At 32.7% G+C, this 18650-nt stretch overlaps 1 protein-coding gene across 1 annotated transcript; it reads left to right on the top strand.

Moving 5' to 3' along the window:
• Positions 1-16541: 16541 nt before the first annotated feature.
• On the top strand, positions 16542-18645 carry LOC25485670 (flotillin-like protein 1). The gene is made up of 3 exons (XM_024776666.2): positions 16542-17465; positions 17822-17890; positions 18136-18645. The coding sequence occupies exons 1-3, from the start codon at positions 16605-16607 to the stop codon at positions 18634-18636; spliced, it is 1431 nt and encodes a 476-aa protein (XP_024632434.1). The 5' UTR covers positions 16542-16604; the 3' UTR covers positions 18637-18645.
• Positions 18646-18650: the final 5 nt, after the last annotated feature.

Genomic DNA, 18650 nt, shown 5'->3' with positions numbered 1-18650 from the left:
CATAAACAAAATAACAAAATTACTATACACTTACAAACACAACGGTTATGGCGTTCAATATAATAATTTCAGTATTTTCTAGTTGAGCCAAGACTCTTTTTTTTTGGCAAAATTGAGCTGAGATTTCTAGAATTTGTAATAGAAAATTTATTCAATACATTTCAGACATTAAATGTGAGCACTTTTTTTTTTGTTTGAAAGGATTAAATGTGAGTACTTGTTTGTGTAGGTATTTAAATATTCTTTCGTCAAGTTGTGTGAGTGTAGTCCATTTCCCAAGATGAAATCTCCATTGCTATTTTTGTCTTTTTTAAATTATAAATTTTTGGGCCCTTAAATTATTTTTAGATCTTAAATTAGTACCCGAAGTTATTTTCCTTCCATTTTAGTCCTTTGATCTATAAATAATAGACACATTGATCTCTTAAATTTTATTTTCTGTTCCATTTGATCTCTTAAGTGACAAATGGTTATAATTTAAATTTAGGGTTAATTATGTTTAAGGTCCTTACAAATAAGCAAGCTTTCAACATTTGTCACTATTTAAATTTTATAAATTTTTTCATCCCCAATATTTTTTTTTCCGTTTGTAAGTTTGGTCCTTGCCGTCAAACTGTGCTGACTAGGCTAACAGAATGCTGACTCAGACATGCCACATGGACATTTCAAGTGACATGACTGTTATGTGGTAAATGACATCATATGTTTTTGATCCTTATAAAATTGGAACCTTTTAAGTTTAGTCCTTACTTAATTTTAATAGTGCTTTTAGTTCATATAAAAAAATTATGCACTCAGTTTTAGTCCCTGCTAAATCTAAATTTGTTTAATTATGCTTAAACTTTTAAGATTTTGAACAATTTTTTGCACAAGAGTTAAGAACATTACCAACACTTGTGCCTCAATATTTGTCTTATGAGTTGTTTCCTTTTGCCTAAAGGTACATGTGATGAGCTTGAAAGTTTTTTTTTTTTTGGAGAGCAGCTTGAAAAGTTAATATGTAATTTTTGGTGCAGTAGATGGAAAAGGAGAATACACTTGTATAATTGGGAGTCTCTCTTCATTGAAGCTCTTTTTAGCAAGCAAGCATTGATGTAGGCTTGTATCAAACCCTTACCCATTTTTGTGAAGCCAAATAGACAACAGTCTTGGCTACACCCGGTGGAGTATGTACGTACCATGCTATCTGGATTTTCAAGAAAGGTTTAGGAAGATAACAATATAAATGTTTAGGAAGACAATTATTACCTAATCAAAACCAATACAAAATATAATCATAGAGCCATATGCTACCTAGCAACACTGTTAGTCTGGTATAAGATTTGAAGATTAATAATACTCCTCCGTCTCAAATTATAAGGAATTAAATTCATTTTCTTTGTCGTAAATTATAAGTAAAAAAGACTAACTTTTATTATATTTAATTATATTTTTTCAAAAAATCATCTTTTCCAAAGAGAAATTAAATGCAATTTGCATTTACTATGTTTTCTCTTTCAATTTTCTCTATAACTAATAACCAATGAAAATTGATTTTATATCTTTCTATGAAACTTATTCCAAAGATAACACAAGAAGTCATACTACAAACTACAATATTTTAGTTTCTTAATAAGTGTGAAAATATTTTTTTGTTTATAATTTGAGACGGAGGGAGTATTTCTTAGTTGGATGAATCACATGTCGCCAAAAATAACCATAAAAGGTTTAATTAAGGACCAAATGTCATGTTTATTTTTGTGAGGATTAATAGTCACATTTTTATCTTGTAAGGGACTCAAAGAGGTCTCAATGTTTATTTTTGTGAGGATTAATAGTCACATTCTTAACACTTGTGCAAAAGATTGTTCAAAATCTTAAAAGTTTAAGTATAATTAAACAAATTTAGATTTAGTATGGACTAAAACTGAGTGCATAATTGTTTTATATGGACTAAAATCACTATTAAAATTAAGTAAGGACTAAACTTAAAATGTTTCAATTTTATAGGGACCAAAAACATATGATATCATTTACCACATGAGAGCCATGTCACTTGAAATGTCCATGTGGTATGTCTGAGTCAGCATTTTGTTAGCCTAGTCAACACAGTTTGACGGCAAGGATCAAACTTACAAACGGAAAAAAACATTGGGGATGAAAAATTTAATAAAATTTAAATAGGGACCAATGTTGGAAGCTCGCTTATTTATAGGGACTTTAAACATAATTAATCCTAAATTTAAATGATCAAAATGAATAAAAAAATTAATGGATTTAAGGAAAAAAAAATAGAATTTGAACTACTTAATCGTTAATATTATCTACAGATTTTTTTTTTTCTTGAAGAGGTGCTAAATCAAGTTATTTTTAATGGGCTAAAATAAGAGTTTACATCCAAATGTGTTTGTCGTGCTATATGGTCTCCCGTGCCATATAGCACCGCTCATTTATATTATTCCTAACGGCTTTGGAGTTCATGTTCTTATTTTTCCATTGTAAATAAATGTTGTTTGAATTAACAAAAAAATTGAGCTCAAGGGATTAATGAACTTTACAACGGAAGAATCATTCTGAAAAACCTAAGTGCGATTCTAAGGTGGAACAATTCTTGGTCAGATTATCCTTACCTCAAGGCTGAAATTCAGATTATTGGAGACCATTTTCAATGAAAATCACAGGGCTTTGAGTTTTAACATCTTTTTTGTCTTGAACCAACAATTCTTGATAAGACTTCAATTACGTTCTCTTTGAAAGTTTTGAGGGGAAGAAAGAGTTTGTAAAAAAAGAAAGGAAGAAGTGAAAAGAACGAAGAGCTATGTATGGGTGTGGAGGGCTTTGTGGGTTTAGTTTTCTTCAAAATACAAAATCCTCCTAATTTGAGGAACTAAAAAATTGTATGGAGGAAGTTTGGAAGATTCAGGGGTTATAAAGTTAAAAATGCATTAATCATAAGTACTGATTTATCATTCTCTACTAATCTCATCGCTCCTAAACCCTTCACTTTCGTTCCCTCCAAACTCCCAAAGAGAGCCTTAGTTTCTTCTAAAGTCAAGGCTATTGGTTTCTTCTAAAGTCTGATGCAAGAGTTTTGTATAAAGCAATAATTAAAACTGGTGCCTTAAATCTTAATTGATGAAAAGATGAAAGCATATATAAAACAAATTATGAAAATATAAGATTAAGATAATATTTTTATACAAACTCATCACTGCAAATATGCTAGCAAAAACAACGCTGACTTTTTTTTATTGATAATTATTACCAATCCTTCGTTGATATATGGGGGCAGTTATCAAAATGCTGTTACAGCTCCTGCTAACCAAAACTGAAGAAATGACCCACCTAAGTTTAATAATTGATCACAGGTTGTGATACTGTATGTAAAAGTGATCAATCCTATTGAAAAATATTCTCTTAAGGTAAAACTGTTTTGTAAAGTTAGTCACACATGTAAATGAGACAACCAATAAAATCTGCAAGGTACAGATTATTAATAGACAAAACTAGTAGAACAATAGTATCTCATAACCTAGAAACAAAAACCGCAAGGACGTCATTTTTTTGTCACATCAACATTAAAATATTCCATCTCTTTCTGATATTTTGAGTTAATTAGCTTTGTTAGAGGCCAGTGGTTTCATAGAAACTGTTAATTGTGAGTAAACACTGCAGCAGAAAGCAGAGAATTCAACCAATGTTATAGGAAATAATATTGAGAATAGTAGAGTAAATAATAAAAGAAATTTATAATCTATGGAGGAAGATTTGAATGATAGCTAACTATATAAAATGAAATTTCATGTTGACAAAAAAACAGACAACTCTAACTAACAAATCAATGAAAATTACATAGCAAATTTTGAGCCGAATATTTCATAGACCAACTCCAGCTCAAGTCACATAGTTTGATAAAATAAATAACAAAAATAGAAATTACTATTTAGAGTGTAGTTAAGTCTCAAGCTCAAGTCATCCTCTACCTCCTAACTTTTTGAAAAAGGTGATATCAAACTCTCAACGTATATTTTTGATATCAACCAATTATCGATATTTTGAATTTCAGGAATCTTAGAAGTATTATTTAGAGAATCATAGATAAGCAAACTCTTTTTTATCCCTGTCTTAAGAAGAAACTCCAAAATCAATTGGTCATCCTCCGAAATATATAATGCGTTGCAACGGTAATAAATACCATCTTCCATGTGAGGAATGCTGAACAATTTTGATAGGAACCCGAATCAAAGAGAAACATAATAAATAGTATTATAGATTGAATAGAAAATATTACTGAAGATTATCCCTCTGTAATTCCAGAGCAAAAGCTCCTCAGAGAAGAGACATCTCTCTCTCTGCCCAAAACCAATAAGGTTATTAATTAAATAATTATGAATTCCCCCACTGTTGTGGCCAAATGGCCTTATTTATACAAAGAAAGGGCATAAACTGCCTGTAACCGCTCCTAATCAATACAAATTATATATTAAAATAACTGACTATATATATTAAAATAACTGACTGCATCAGCAGTCACCCTATCAATGCCACCGGATACCTAACATCACCGACCTCTAGAAAAACAGCGTTGTCCTCAAGGCTGAGTTAAAGAAACTAACTTGAAAATTCTTTTTCCCCCAGGATCCCATTGTTGGAACCCTGACAAGCCCCCTTCAAACAACCAAGCCACATACAAAGTTTTATATTTGCAACTCCTTTCTTTCAAATTTAGAGGGAATGGCTCCGGCGGTGGTTGTGGGTAGACCCCACCCTCTTGCTCTCTTTTTCTAATTGTCATGTAAGATTTTCTTCTTGCTTTTCTTTCTTCATCTGTCCCTTTCTCGTTCAATACTCTTCCCCCAATTCTATTATCCTTGCGACTCTTCTTTGTTTCAAAGTTCTCCATTTCTGCATCAACAACCTTTTCCGATGAAGGTGAAATTTCATTGACGTACCTTCCTTCTCCATCGTTGATGATCTTCTCTAATACTGGTTCATCGTGTTTTTCTGTCATCTTCCACAGTTTTGGTTCTGATTCTTGATCATGATTTTGCACCATTTGTTTATCTGTTGGGTGCTCCATATGTGCTCCAAATTCTCTAATCATAGCCATAGAAAATGACTTCCAGTCAGCATCTGGGTTCTCTTGGCACCAAGAATAAAACCACAACAACGCTTCTTCATCCTCCATACTCATGAAAGCCCACTGCAACTTATCACATGAGTGAATTTCATTATCTGCAAAGAACATTTCAGCCCTTGTGATCCATCCAGCAGGATCCGCCCCAGTAAATTGTGATAATTTATACTTCAAAGTCCATATTCCATCCATCTCCGATAACACTGGTTTCCTTCTCGTATCCGGTAGGTCAGACCAATTGATAGGAACCCGAATCAAAGAGAAACAGAATAAATAGTATTATAAATTGAATAGAAAATATTACTGAAAATTATCCCTCTGTAATCCCAGAGCAAAAGCTCCTCAGAGATTGGTGAAATTATGTCTTGGCTTCACCTATCGTTACTACCTATCGTTTTCTTTTATAATAAAAAAGTATAGGTCTTTTTTTTTTTTTTTTAAGGAGTATAGGCCTTTTTTTTTTTTTTATTTTGTGACAAAAAATATAGGTATAGTTATTTTATTTCACTAGGTAGGTACCATTTGACCAGACTTTTTTTCGGTCTAAAAGCTACTTTAAAACAAAGTTAAAATAAAGCTCTTTAAGAAAAAGGTTAGAGCTGTTTGATTTCTTTATTTTTTTTTTAGTTCTAAAGTTATTTTTGAGTTAAAAGCTGTTTGGCAAAATATTGTACAAAACTTTGAATTTATTATTTTTTGGTGGTGTCTGGGGTTCGAACCCAGGACCTTGCATATATTTATGCATTGTCTATAAATAAAAAAACTTTGAATTCATTATGAATTAACATAATAAATAAAAAAATGTCTAAAATATTTTTTGAAGGGAAAAAATGTTTAAAATATAAAAGATATATTTTTACCAATACTATATTTACTCAATGACGTTTATTTTGTGTAACATGAATACAAATTTGTATCATCAAATAAACGACTTGTTAAATATTTGAATAGGATAAATAATTTAAGGAGGCTCAAATAATAACATAAATAATATCAAAGTAGTTTGGAAAATTAAAAACAATAATCATTTTTTTTAAAGACATAAATCATCACAAACTCAAATATTTCTACTCTCCATCAACACAACTCCTATTTGATTTCTAACTTTATTCATGTAGCCTCCATCTTGCACTCTTCCTGGATTATATGAACTGATTTCTTCATTTATATTGCTTTCTTCGTCACGCTCAATCATATCTATAATATGTATATGTGTGTGTATATAATGAGAATAATTGGTTTTTTCTTTTCCAATTATACTCTATAACAAATTTTGTTATAAGAATACCATATTTTTAGTGTTGGTCAAAAAGATAAGAATTTATATATATAATATTATATTTGTTACATTGCTGGTGTCATTGAAAAAATATGTTTAGTTTTTTTAATAAGAAAAAGATATGCATAGTTTGTTACAATACAAATGTGTAAATTATATATAAGTATAATTTTTTTAGGCAACTACACTTGTACTTTTAATTAAAATCAAAATTTTATAAAATTAATTATACGCATTACACAACACTAACAAAAATTATACGCATTAGCATAACAAAAAAAAAAAAAAACAGAAAGAGGAACATAAAATATTACTCTAAACACTAATGTGTGTGTGCATTTCCGTGGTTGAAGAAAGGGAATAAAAATATTCGGTGTCATTCATTGACAGCGTGAATACAAATATTTGCGTGGTTGTGATGATCAAAAGATATTGAAATTAATATATAAGTGATAAAAAGATAATAAAATTCCTTAAAAAAATAGATAATAAACTTAAATGGAACCTCATTAAAAAATTAAATGGACCGGTTAAAAAATAAATAAATAAATAAAATGGATGAAAAAAGCGTATTGAAAAAATAAAACAAAAGGTTGCCGGCGGGAGTTGAAGAGAGGTGCTTATGAAATAAATTGGGGAGAAATAGTTTTTTGAAGTAGCATTCAACAACTTTTGGTTAAAGCTCATTCCATTCAATTTTATGCATTCTAAAAAAAGTACTCTTTTTCGAAGGTACTTTATTGATATTGTGTTTGGCCTAACTTCTCCTTAAAAACGTAGAAAAGCTGAAAAAAAGTCGGGGCAAACGGTACCTTAGTTTTTTTAGCAAAAATAATGGTTACTTTTGTTAGTCTTGTTTCACTTTTTTATAATTTTTTTTTTTTTTACAAATAATTTTATTTACTCTAGAGACTAAATTACCCAGCTTTATTTGTAGTTCCCCTAACTTTTAATGAGTCTCTTTTTTATTTCCTGGACGAATACTTGAGTGGGCGGTGTTCCTCTTTGTTACAGTTTTCGACGTTTATTTGAGTTATCAGAAAATCGATATCTGTTACTATGTATATATGTTAGGTTGAGGGCAAAGACACTTGGAAGTGGTGGCGGACAAATGACGATGGGTTTTAGATCCTGTTAAAGGCATCTCAGCCAACAGTGCTTATCACTTCTTAATCGTTGTTGACACGCCTGTTAACTCATTGCATTCCGGTAGTATTAATTTGACATAGACAAGTTACATTGAAAGTTTCATTATTTTTTTGGCAGCTTCTTCGCAATCGTCTTTCAAGAAAGGACAATTTAATCAGTCGCGACATCATTGAACTAGATCAAAATCGTTGTGCCAGCTAGTCTAGTATGGATGAATCGGTTGAACACCCGTTTGTGTTGTAATCATTTCGCTAGTCTTTGGGCTCTTATTCAGAATTGTATTGGTATTTCCTCACTTGATTCTTCGTACATTTCGGATCATGTTTGCAATTATGAGTAAACATGTAAAGCATGTAAAGCATACAATTCCTGTCTCTCCTGAGTAAATATTTGAAGGACCATTGTTTAAAGAAATTTATTAGAAGGATTAAAAACGAAACTTGATATATTAAAATTTATAATGATCAAAAATTTATTTAACCTTACTTTATATAAAAACAATATGACTTGTCCATAACAAATTGTTCAAAGTTAATAGCAACAACCCTTAAAGAAAAAGTTTATAAAAAAGAAAATAGTTCAAACTTGATGTTTATCCCAGAAGCTTACTCAAGATTCTAAACGTAAAACATTATCTCAGTTGTGCAATAATATTACTAACTCTAATTAATTAAATTTATTCACACTTGACAACAAAAAAATTATTCTCTTATCCAAGCTTCTGATTTACACTTATGCTTGAAGAAACCTAAACTTCCAAATTACTCTCCCAACATATGCATTTTCTACACACACAAACACAACTTTCTTCGATGGATGATAAAATAAACACTTACATCTTAATCATAATGGATTCCACTGGTTTCCCCTAATCCATAAGAAGGCAATCAGTGAGAGCTATTTTTGGTATATCACACGTCACAACATTCTCAACCCTATCTATAAACTCTTTAAAGCATGGAAGTGAAAGAAGCCAGAGGTAAAAACATGATACCGATCGAAGTGAAAATTCAAGGCTATTGGTTTCATCTAAAGTTTGATGCAAGAGTTTTTGCATAGATTAAGAACAGGAACTGGTGCCTTAAATCTTAATTGTTGAAAAGATGAAGGCATATATCAACAAATTATGAAAATATAAGTATGACATAAGAAAGAAAATATTTTTATACCAGCTCATCATTGCAAAGATGCTAGCAAAAATAATTAACTGATACTATATGCCACCACCTATGGATATGGTAAATTGACACAATTATCAAATTAAAAGCACCATAATTATAATTCTTCTTTATATGGGGGCAGAACCTCACATAAGTTGTTACAGCTCCTGCCTGCCAAAACTGAAGAAACCACCCACCTAAGTTTAATAATTTATCGCAGGTTGCAAAAACGTATGCAAAAGTGATCAATCCTATTGAAAATTGTTCTGGTAAGGTAAAACTGTTTTGCAAAGTTAGTCGCACACATAAATGAGACAGCCAATAAAATCTGCAAGGTACAGACTAATTAATAGACAACAGTAATAGAACAATAATATCTCATTGCCTAGAAACAAAAACTGCAAGGAATTCATTTTGTCACATCAACATTAAAATATTCCATCTCTATCTGATATTTAGTTAATTAATTAGCTTTGTTTGAGGTCAATGGTTTCATAGAAACTGTTTATTGTGAGTAAATACTGCAGCAGAAAGCAGAATTCAACCAATGTTATAGAAGGAAAAAAAAATAGAGACTAGTAGAGTCAATAATAAGAGAAATTTATAATCTATGTAGGAAGATTTGAATGATTGTTAATTATATAATATAAATGACATGATTTGAGCTGAATATTCCATCGACCAATAATTGCCAACAACCTATGAAATCTCCAGCTCGAGTTACATAGTTCGATAAAAACAAATAACAAGATTAGAAATAATATATAGAGTGCAGTTTTGTCTCAAGCTCAAGTCACATAGAACATCATCTACCTCCTAACTTTTAACAAAAGGTGACATCAAACTCTCAACGTAGATGTTTGATGTCATCCAATTATTGATATTTTGAATTTCAGAAATCTTAGAAGTATTATTTTTAGAATCATAGATAAGCAAACTCTTTCGTCTCCCCTTCTTCAGATGAAACTCCAAAATCAGTTGGTCATCCTTCGAAATATATAATGCTTTGCTATCATAATAAATACCATCTTCCATATGAGGAATGCTCAACAATTTAGTCCAAGATTGTTCATTTCCATATTCTTTCATTATCCAAATATCGGAAAACTTGTGTCTATGAGAATGATAAAGAATGCACAAACAATCCCTCAACACCCCCAAGGTATTGAAAATATTGAATTGCATATCATGAGGAGAACAGAGGGTTTGATACGACTCCTTTTCTAAATCGAGAGAAACAATGACCTTTGTTGCCCTAGAACGATCATACACCAACCAATTAACAGTGTCACTCACAAATGTTCCTGGTCGTCTATGGATTTTATTGTATGGGAGGTCCTGGATCTTTCTCCAATAATCGGTACCTAGGGCATGAATGTTAACTTCATTTTTGTTATTACTGTCAAAAATAACAGCAATAATCTTATAATTATGAGTGAAACGATCATACACTAAGTTAAAGATTGGCGACCCGGGAGTTTTGAAAGGAGGCATTATCTTATATTTTCTGATGGAAGGGTTACACAAAAGAGCTAAAGAGTGGCTGACCTTAAAACAGAGCATGCCGTCACATGTAGTAACTTTATTAGAATATGCTGAAATAATCGGAGGGTACGAGAGCTGCATGGCATGTTTAGTTGATACAGAATTGAAAACAGAAGACATAGGGAAATCAAGTGGACCCGACAAGTTACCAATAAAATTGAGGTGGTGGCGGTGGAGGTTGGAGGTTGACAACTGAAGGTGCTTCCTGGTGAAATTGGAATCTTCAGAGATAAGAGAGTTCCATGACTTGCAGACACAACGGAGTTGAAGGAGAAATTTCACTGGGAGCCGGCACAGGATTACTACCACGAGATCAAACGGAAGATGCAGCGGCAGGTGAAGAGAATTGCTGGGAGGCAGCAGTGGAGTTAGGGTTTTCTCTGTCATATCAAACTCCAAAAGGCGGCTGAGATTAATGAAATTATGTTTGTTTCACACATATTTTTCTTTTATAGTTACCAAAAGGTGTTTTAGTTTTTTTAGCTAGAGGTCTAGGTTTTTTTTTTTTACTAAACTATTATTTTTATACCAATCTAGCATCTCTGCGCTCAACTAAACATCGAGTCTATAAAAGGTTTTTTTTTTTTTTTTTGTGTTCGGGGTTCGAACCTCGGACCTTGCATTGCACTGTCCATACCAACTGAGCTAAGCTCACGAGGACCTATAAAAAGTTTAGTTTTGTTACTCTTTTGCTTCAACTTTTTACTTTTATATTTTTTTATAAATAATTTTATTTATTTTAGAAGGCTAAATTATACAAATTTATTTTTAGTCCTTTCAAATTTTAAAAAGATAGTCTATAGTTATCAAATTGGTTTTTAGTCTTTGTATCCAGTTTTTAGTCCATCTATATTAAAAAAAATATATATAATTTTAGTTCCTATTTAAAGACTTAAAACATTTAGTTTTGTATTTTGAAGAAATAGGGTTCCGCTTGGTTCGTGTTGTTGGAGAGGAAGCTTCTGAGTATTCATTTTGATTCATTGTTGAAATTTCACTAGGATTCAGTCAAACTCTCCGGACAAAATCACACACATTTCTTCCTACAACTTCCCACAGTTTCTGATAATCCGGCAGGAAAACCATCAAGCCCTGGAGCCTTGCACAAATTTATATGAGCATCCAACTTACTCCTCAATGTCGCCTCCAATATAGGATAAGTGAAAGCAGACAAAATCCACTCCATATGATTTATCTCAAGGGAAAATAATAAATCCTTGTAAAAATTATTTACCATATCATGAAGCTCATCAACATTGTCTATCCAATTACCATTACCATCCCTAAGCATAAAAATATTATTTTTCCTTCTCCGATTAAAAGTTTTAAGATGATAATATACCTCGTATTGCGATCTCCATCAACAAATGACTTAGCTTGAGATCTTTGGAACCACATAAGCTCTTCTTTCTTCAAAATATCGCTTAGTTATCCTTGAAATTTTCTTTCCAGCTTTCTCAAACCTCCCATATTACGACCGTTTTGGAAACTCCCTTGAATACAATCCAATCTAGCCATAATCTCTTTTTTCTTCAACTTTATTTGATCAAAACTACTAAACCCCCACCTCTTGACTTCTTCGTGCACTCTTTTTTCTTCGCTGGTCCTTAGATTCATGTTAAGTGGAGAAAAAGGATAAAATATCTATATTTGATCCCACATTGCACCAGCTTTTTATTGGCGCCTGATACCACAATAATGTGATCTTCTTTTTTTGTTTGTTATTATGCGGTTTAGATAAGAATCATGATTTTTTAATATTATAATAATGTGAACTGATCTATTAGCCCAATTATGTGAACTTGAACTAACATGAACTTGTACTAGCAGAAGACAATGCTTCTTTTTTAAGGGGAAGCACAAGACAGTGCTGAGTAGATTATTAATTTGTTGGAATTTTGATTGTTTTGGATTGTATGCGATCGCAGACATATTTTAAGTGTTATAATTCTTGGGCACAGTAACGCAGTAGTTTATAAATACTCAAGTGGTTGGATAACTTAATTGGCTTGAGCTAATAGTTAAGATGTTCGAGGTCAATATCGGTTCAGACCCATAAAATCATTGCTTTGGTGAAAGAATCATTATAAGGAATGCTCATCAATTTAATCCAAGATTGGTCATTTCCATATTCTTTCATTATCCAAACATCGAAAAAGTTGTGACCATGAGGATGAGATAGAATACAGACAATCACTCACCACCCCCAAGGTATTGATACCTTTAAATTGCATATCATGAACATGATTCCAAAGCGTTTGATACGACTCCTTCTGTAAATCAAAAGAAACAATGACCTCTGTAGCACTATGAGGATCATTCATCAACCAATTAACAGTGTCACTCACAAATATTCCTGGTCGACTAAGCTTGTCATCGTATGGGAGGTCCTGGATCTTTGTCCAATAATCAGTACCTAGAGTATGAATGTTTTTTTTGAACAAAGCCTAGAGTATGAATGTTAACTTCAACTTCAGTTTTGTTATTACGGTTGAGAATAAGAGCAATAATCTTATAATTATGAGTGAAACGATCATACACTAAGGTAAAGGTTGGTATATAATTTTTCTCTGGAGTTGTCAAAGGAGGCAATATCTTAAATTTTCTGATGGAAGGGTTGCACAAGAGAGCTAAAGAGTAATTAACCCTAAAACATAGCATGCCATCACAAGTCGTAACACAATCAAATTTCCATGCATCAATCGGAGGGCACCAAAGCTGTGTTGCAGGCGTGCTTAACATGGTGCTGAAAATAGACGAGATAGGGTAATCAAGTAGAAGTAACTAGTGCGAGGAGTACTTACTCAGTATATTGAGGTGGTGGCGGTTGTGGTCGTAGGTTGAGAAGTGAAGGTGTTTCCTGGCAAAATTGGAATCCTCAGGGATAAGAGAATTCCATGACTTTGCAGACACAACGGAGTTGAATGAGGTGTTTCACGGGGAGCAGGCACAGTATTTCTGTCACGAGATTGATTGGAAGGGGCGGTATGTGAAAAGAATTGGTGGGAGGCAGCGGTGCTAGGGTTCCAGTTGAGATCGTCATATATCAAACTCCAGAAGATGGCTGAGATCGGTGAAATTATTTTTTGTTACTTTTGCCTCACCTATTTTTCGTTCATAATAAAAATATAGGTCTTGACATACTCAAGAAATCGGAAGATTGATGTAAAAAAATAAACGAAAATACAGGTCTAGATTTTTCACTAAAGATTCAGTTTTTTTTTTTAATAAACTTTTTATTTTTTTGTGGGAATGAGATATCTTACTTGTAAGTGCACGGACTAATAATTGAGATGGGAAGGTTTAGTTTTGTTACTCTTTTGTTTCAAATTTTTATACTTTTTAAAATTTTAAAAGGATTATTCTATAGTTATCAAATTTGTTTTTAGTCCTTGTATCCAATTTTTAGGCCATCTAAACTAAAAATAAATAAAAATTGTAGCTCTAGGCCAAATGTCTAGACTGAAATTTAAACCCTAACACCTCCTTCATTTATATGAGTTTTTTTTTTTTTTTTTTTGGTTATTACAAGGCTAAACAGAAAAGGCAAAAAGAGAAAAGGGGAAAAACAAAAAGCACAATATCTATTCTCTAGAAAAAAGAAAGGGGAAAAACATAAAGCACAAAAACTAGTCTCTAGAAAAGTAAGTATTTTAGGAGGCTCAGAAGATCTTTTGGTTGAGAGACATGAAGGAGGAGGTCTCTTCCCGAAGAAGATCCAAGTGTAGCCATAAAATCTGCACATTGGTTCCTCTTTCAAATGGTCTGGAAAATTGTGGCATTACTTTACTTGATTAAATCCTTGATGTCTTGAATGAAAACAACATACACATGGAACATCATTATAGGACCTTTAATGAGGTTGATACACCGTGAAGAATCATATCAGTAACAAAATAACTCTATGATATCCATCTCTTTGGTCAACATCAAGTCTTTGTAAATAGTGAATAACTCAGTCTGACGAATGTCAGCGAAATGTTGAATATAGGCAGAAAAACTTGATAAATATAAAAACATGCATTATTTCTTAGGACACTGCCAGGCAGTTATCGTAAAGGATGATGATGAATTGATTGTTATTATTTCATTTGATAAATCTATCAGTTGGTGTGTCATTCGTTGTTGAAGGGAAGCAAACTGCTAATTTTTCAACCATACTCTAAATGTTGGAGGAAATACGGTTGATGGACCAATTTTTATTGTTCAAACACATAAGATTTCGGTGGCACCAAACCCACCAAATAGTAGCAGCAAAGATGGAAGAATATGAACCAATGGTGCCAACCTTGAGCCAGTCATGCTCGTTCATGTTGGAGAAGAAGACAGGGTGGTTAAAACATACATGATTTCAAATGCTTTTTAAAAAATTACAGTCTCACACACTATGAAGAAAGGTTTCCTCTTGGAGACCGCAACGCACACAAATAATTTTATTAAGTTGCATATTAGTATGGACTAATAAAATATTTAAGCCAAAATATATATCATTAGATATTCTTTTTCTTTTTTGTGAGCAAGAGTGTTAATTCAAATGTTATCCTTACGGCTAAACAGTAAGCATACACTCTCTTGTGCAATTGTTATTTGGACACGAGGAGAGACCGATTATCATCACAATAGGTTTTTATATTGAAGCCACATCCTAGAGAAACTACACAAGTAAAATTAACACAACATTTTCACTCAAAACTTTAAAACAATGGATATACAGATCCTCTTGCTTAATGGTTCGATATCCACTTTTTGACACGCAACAATTGTGTCCTAGTAATTGTTCATAGGATTCCTCAAAAACATTGGCAATAACTTTGACAATGTTGGGGAAACTTGAATTATCAACCACTTCATCTGGTTCAAAATAAATGTCACTTTAGCAGCAAAAAAAAAATTGTTTTAAAATAAGTGTCATTTACTATTTTCATATTAATTCTTTTTTCCCAATGTGTCCCTCTGATAATTACCATGTATAAGTTTGCATTGATGATGGTGAGAAATAAACTAAGGAGAGTGTATTGAATTAAGATTTGAAGGGATTTTAAAAGACTTTTTAATAATAAAAAAATCTTGTGGTATTCAATCAAGACTTTTATAAAACATAAATAAATCTCATGATATTGAATCAAGACAATCAAGATTTTTTATTCAAGGCAATCAATTCCCATGGCATCAATTGAGATTTATAGTAACTTATAAAATGTCTATTGGTATTAAAAAAATCTTGAGATTTTAATGGATTCTATTGTAGAGTGGATTTTGTGAGACTTTTTAGTTAAAAATACACATGAAATGCTCATTCAACAATCTCACAAAAAACCTTGAGACTTTTTGAGACATTCATAACTTTTGTTTCATCCTTGTCTCTTGCCCTCAGAGTCATAGCCTCTACTCTCCTTCAACGTAATTATTCCAATTTCACACCGTACACTTTTAATTTTTTATATTATTGCTTCTCATTGTTGATGTGCTCGTTCCAGTTAAGAAGGTTGTTGTCCACGTTACATACTGATGCTTGTATTTCAAAATTGCAGATTCATGTGTAAATTTTTTTAAAGTCAATTTGTTTTCTAATTTATTAATTATTTGAATTTGTAATGACAATGTTATGTTATTTTGTTGTTAACCAACAATTTTTTCGTTTTTTTTTTTTTGGGAACAATTATTATTATTATTTGGTTATTTTGAGCAACTTATTATTATTATTATTATCGGTCAATTCTATATTACAATTTCATTCACTCTAATATTGAATTTTTCTTAAGAATCATACAATCCTTTCAAATCTTAAAATCTCATACAATCCTTTGAAATCTTAAAAGTAAAAGTTATAAATTCTGATTTGAAAATCTTGATTGTAAAAAGTCTTTTAAAATGCCACAAAATCAATACAATCACACAAAGTCTTTTAAAATCTTTAAGATTTTTTTTGCCAAAACAATCTTTCAAACTCTCAATCCAATACAACCCCTAATAGTAAATAAGGTTAGTTTAGTAGAATTGTAACCAATTTTGCCAACCATGCACTTTAACGTATACTAATCTTATCATTTTGATATGGTTGACTAATCTTATTGCCAAAATTAAAAATATAAAAGAAATTCGGTTCCGAAAATAAATAAAAAAAGATCCAATAATATTTTTCCTTGAAGGGTAGTTACGTATAACGGTTAAGCCCGAATATTCATGCTGTTTTTTCTCAACTAACTGATGCTATTTTCCTCCCAGTTTCGCATAACAAACTTTCTCTATATATAAACATAAACCTTAAGCCATAAGAAAGAACACACTCACTTTCAGAAGTGTTTTATTTCAATTTTCTTTACTAGGTTTTCAATAATCAAATCAAAATCCAACAATGTACAGGGTAGCAAAAGCATCCGAGTACCTGGTGTTAACCGGAGCCGGAATCGAAGACATCAAACTTGCAAAGAAATCATGGATTTTCCCTGGTCAATCTTCCACTGTCTTCGACCTCTCACCGGTGAACTACACCTTCGAAGTTCAAGCCATGAGTGCCGAAAAACTGCCTTTCGTTCTTCCTGCGGTCTTCACAATTGGTCCTCGTGTTGACGATCACGAAAGCCTCCTCAAATACGCTAAACTGATTTCCCCTCATGATAAACTCTCGAACCACGTCAAGGAACTCGTTCAAGGAATCATTGAAGGTGAGACACGTGTCCTCGCTGCTTCGATGACCATGGAAGAGGTTTTCAAAGGAACAAAAGAGTTTAAACAAGAAGTATTCGAGAAAGTTCAACTCGAGTTGAATCAATTCGGATTATTGATTTACAATGCGAATGTTAAGCAATTGGTGGACGTGCCTGGGCATGAATATTTCTCATATTTAGGGCAAAAGACGCAAATGGAAGCAGCGAATCAAGCTAGGGTTGATGTGGCAGAAGCTGAGATGAAAGGTGAAGTTGGTTCGAAATCTAGGGAAGGACAAACACTGCAGAATGCAGCAAAAATTGACGCAGAGACGAAAGTTATTGCGATGCAGAGGGCTGGAGAGAGTAACAAGGAGGGATTTAGAGTTAGGACTGAAGTGAAGGTTTTTGAGAATCAAAGAGAGGCTGAGGCTAACTCTGAGTTGGCGATGAAGAAAGCGGCTTGGACTAAGGCTGCTCAAGTGGCTCAAGTTGAGGCTGCTAAATCTGTGGTTCTAAGGGAAGCTGAGTTGCAAGGTGAGGTTGAGAAGATGAATGCTTTGAAAAATGTAATAGAGAAGTGTTCAAAGACATATATATATATATATATATATAGTGCATTTCAACGTTCACCTGCTAATATCAATTGCATCTGCCAGGCTTTTTTCACACTCCAACGTGAAAATACAGCTGCCATGTTTCCTTTACCTGCAAAAAGCTGTTGCATTCTGTACCATGTGTTTACCTAGGAAATATTTCCTCGCTAACCACCTCTATTTCCTCGCTAACACACATGCTGACAGCTTTGCAGTGGTCAAACGGTCAAAGAAGCTTACCTAGGAAATTTTCCTCGGTATGCAATGTCGCTAGCGAGGAAACTGAATTCCTCGGTATAATTCCTAGCTAAGTTCAATGTTTCTTGTAGTGTACTGAGAAGCTTAAAGCTGATTTACTTAGCAAAGCTAGTGTTCAATATGAAACCAAGGTTAGTTTAGTCCATGCAAATATAACTCCTTTCATTTATTTATTATTATTATTCAAATTGTTTTACTAGCAACAAGATTAATACTTCAATATCTTCTGGTAGAAAATAAATAATTCACTGTAGTTAAAGTTTTTTCGCATACATGAATGTAATGAGACTTATTTTTTAATATGTTATATGGACTATGGATGAATGATTTTCAATGTTTATTTTTTAAGTACTGGTTGAAATTCTGAATGGTTTATGTACAAGAGGCTAACTGGGAATTATACAAGAAACAAAAAGAAGCAGAAGCAATTCTGTACGAGAAGAAGGCAGAGGCAGAAGCACAGAAAGCATTGGCAGATGCAACATTTTATGCGTGCAAGCAAGCAGCTGAAGCAGATCTATACGCAAAGAAAAAAGAGGCAGAGGGGATTGTGACACTTGGAAATGCTCAAGGAGCGTATGTAAGTACACTTCTCAATGCACTTGGAAACGACTACACAGCTCTAAGGGATTACTTGATGATAAATGGTGGCATGTTTCAAGAGATGGCTAAGATTAATGCTGAGGCAGTACGTGGACTTGAACCTAAGATTAGTATTTGGACTAATGGAGGGGACAATGGAGGCGGAATAGCCGAAGGTTCTATGGGTATGAAAGAGGTTGCTGGTGTCTACAAGATGCTGCCACCTCTGTTCAAGACTGTCCATGAGCAAACAGGCATGTTGCCTCCTGCTTGGATGGGAACCTTATCCGACAAAAGCTCTTAATTAGGAGGATGCAA

Source organism: Medicago truncatula, chromosome 1 (assembly GCF_003473485.1).
Source record: "Medicago truncatula cultivar Jemalong A17 chromosome 1, MtrunA17r5.0-ANR, whole genome shotgun sequence".
Lineage (NCBI taxonomy): Eukaryota > Viridiplantae > Streptophyta > Magnoliopsida > Fabales > Fabaceae > Medicago > Medicago truncatula.
The sequence above is the reverse complement of the archived record's forward strand: the minus strand, read 5'-3'. Positions and strand labels throughout refer to the sequence as shown.

Coding starts and splice junctions, on each gene's coding strand:
- LOC25485670 (XM_024776666.2), top strand. CDS start 16,605: ATGTACAGGGTAGCAAAAGCATCCGAGTACCTGGTGTTAACCGGAGCC. Junction 17,466..17,821: donor AGATGAATGCTTTGAAAAAT/GTAATAGAGAAG, acceptor TGTTTCTTGTAG/TGTACTGAGAAGCTTAAAGC. Junction 17,891..18,135: donor ATGAAACCAAGGTTAGTTTA/GTCCATGCAAAT, acceptor TATGTACAAGAG/GCTAACTGGGAATTATACAA.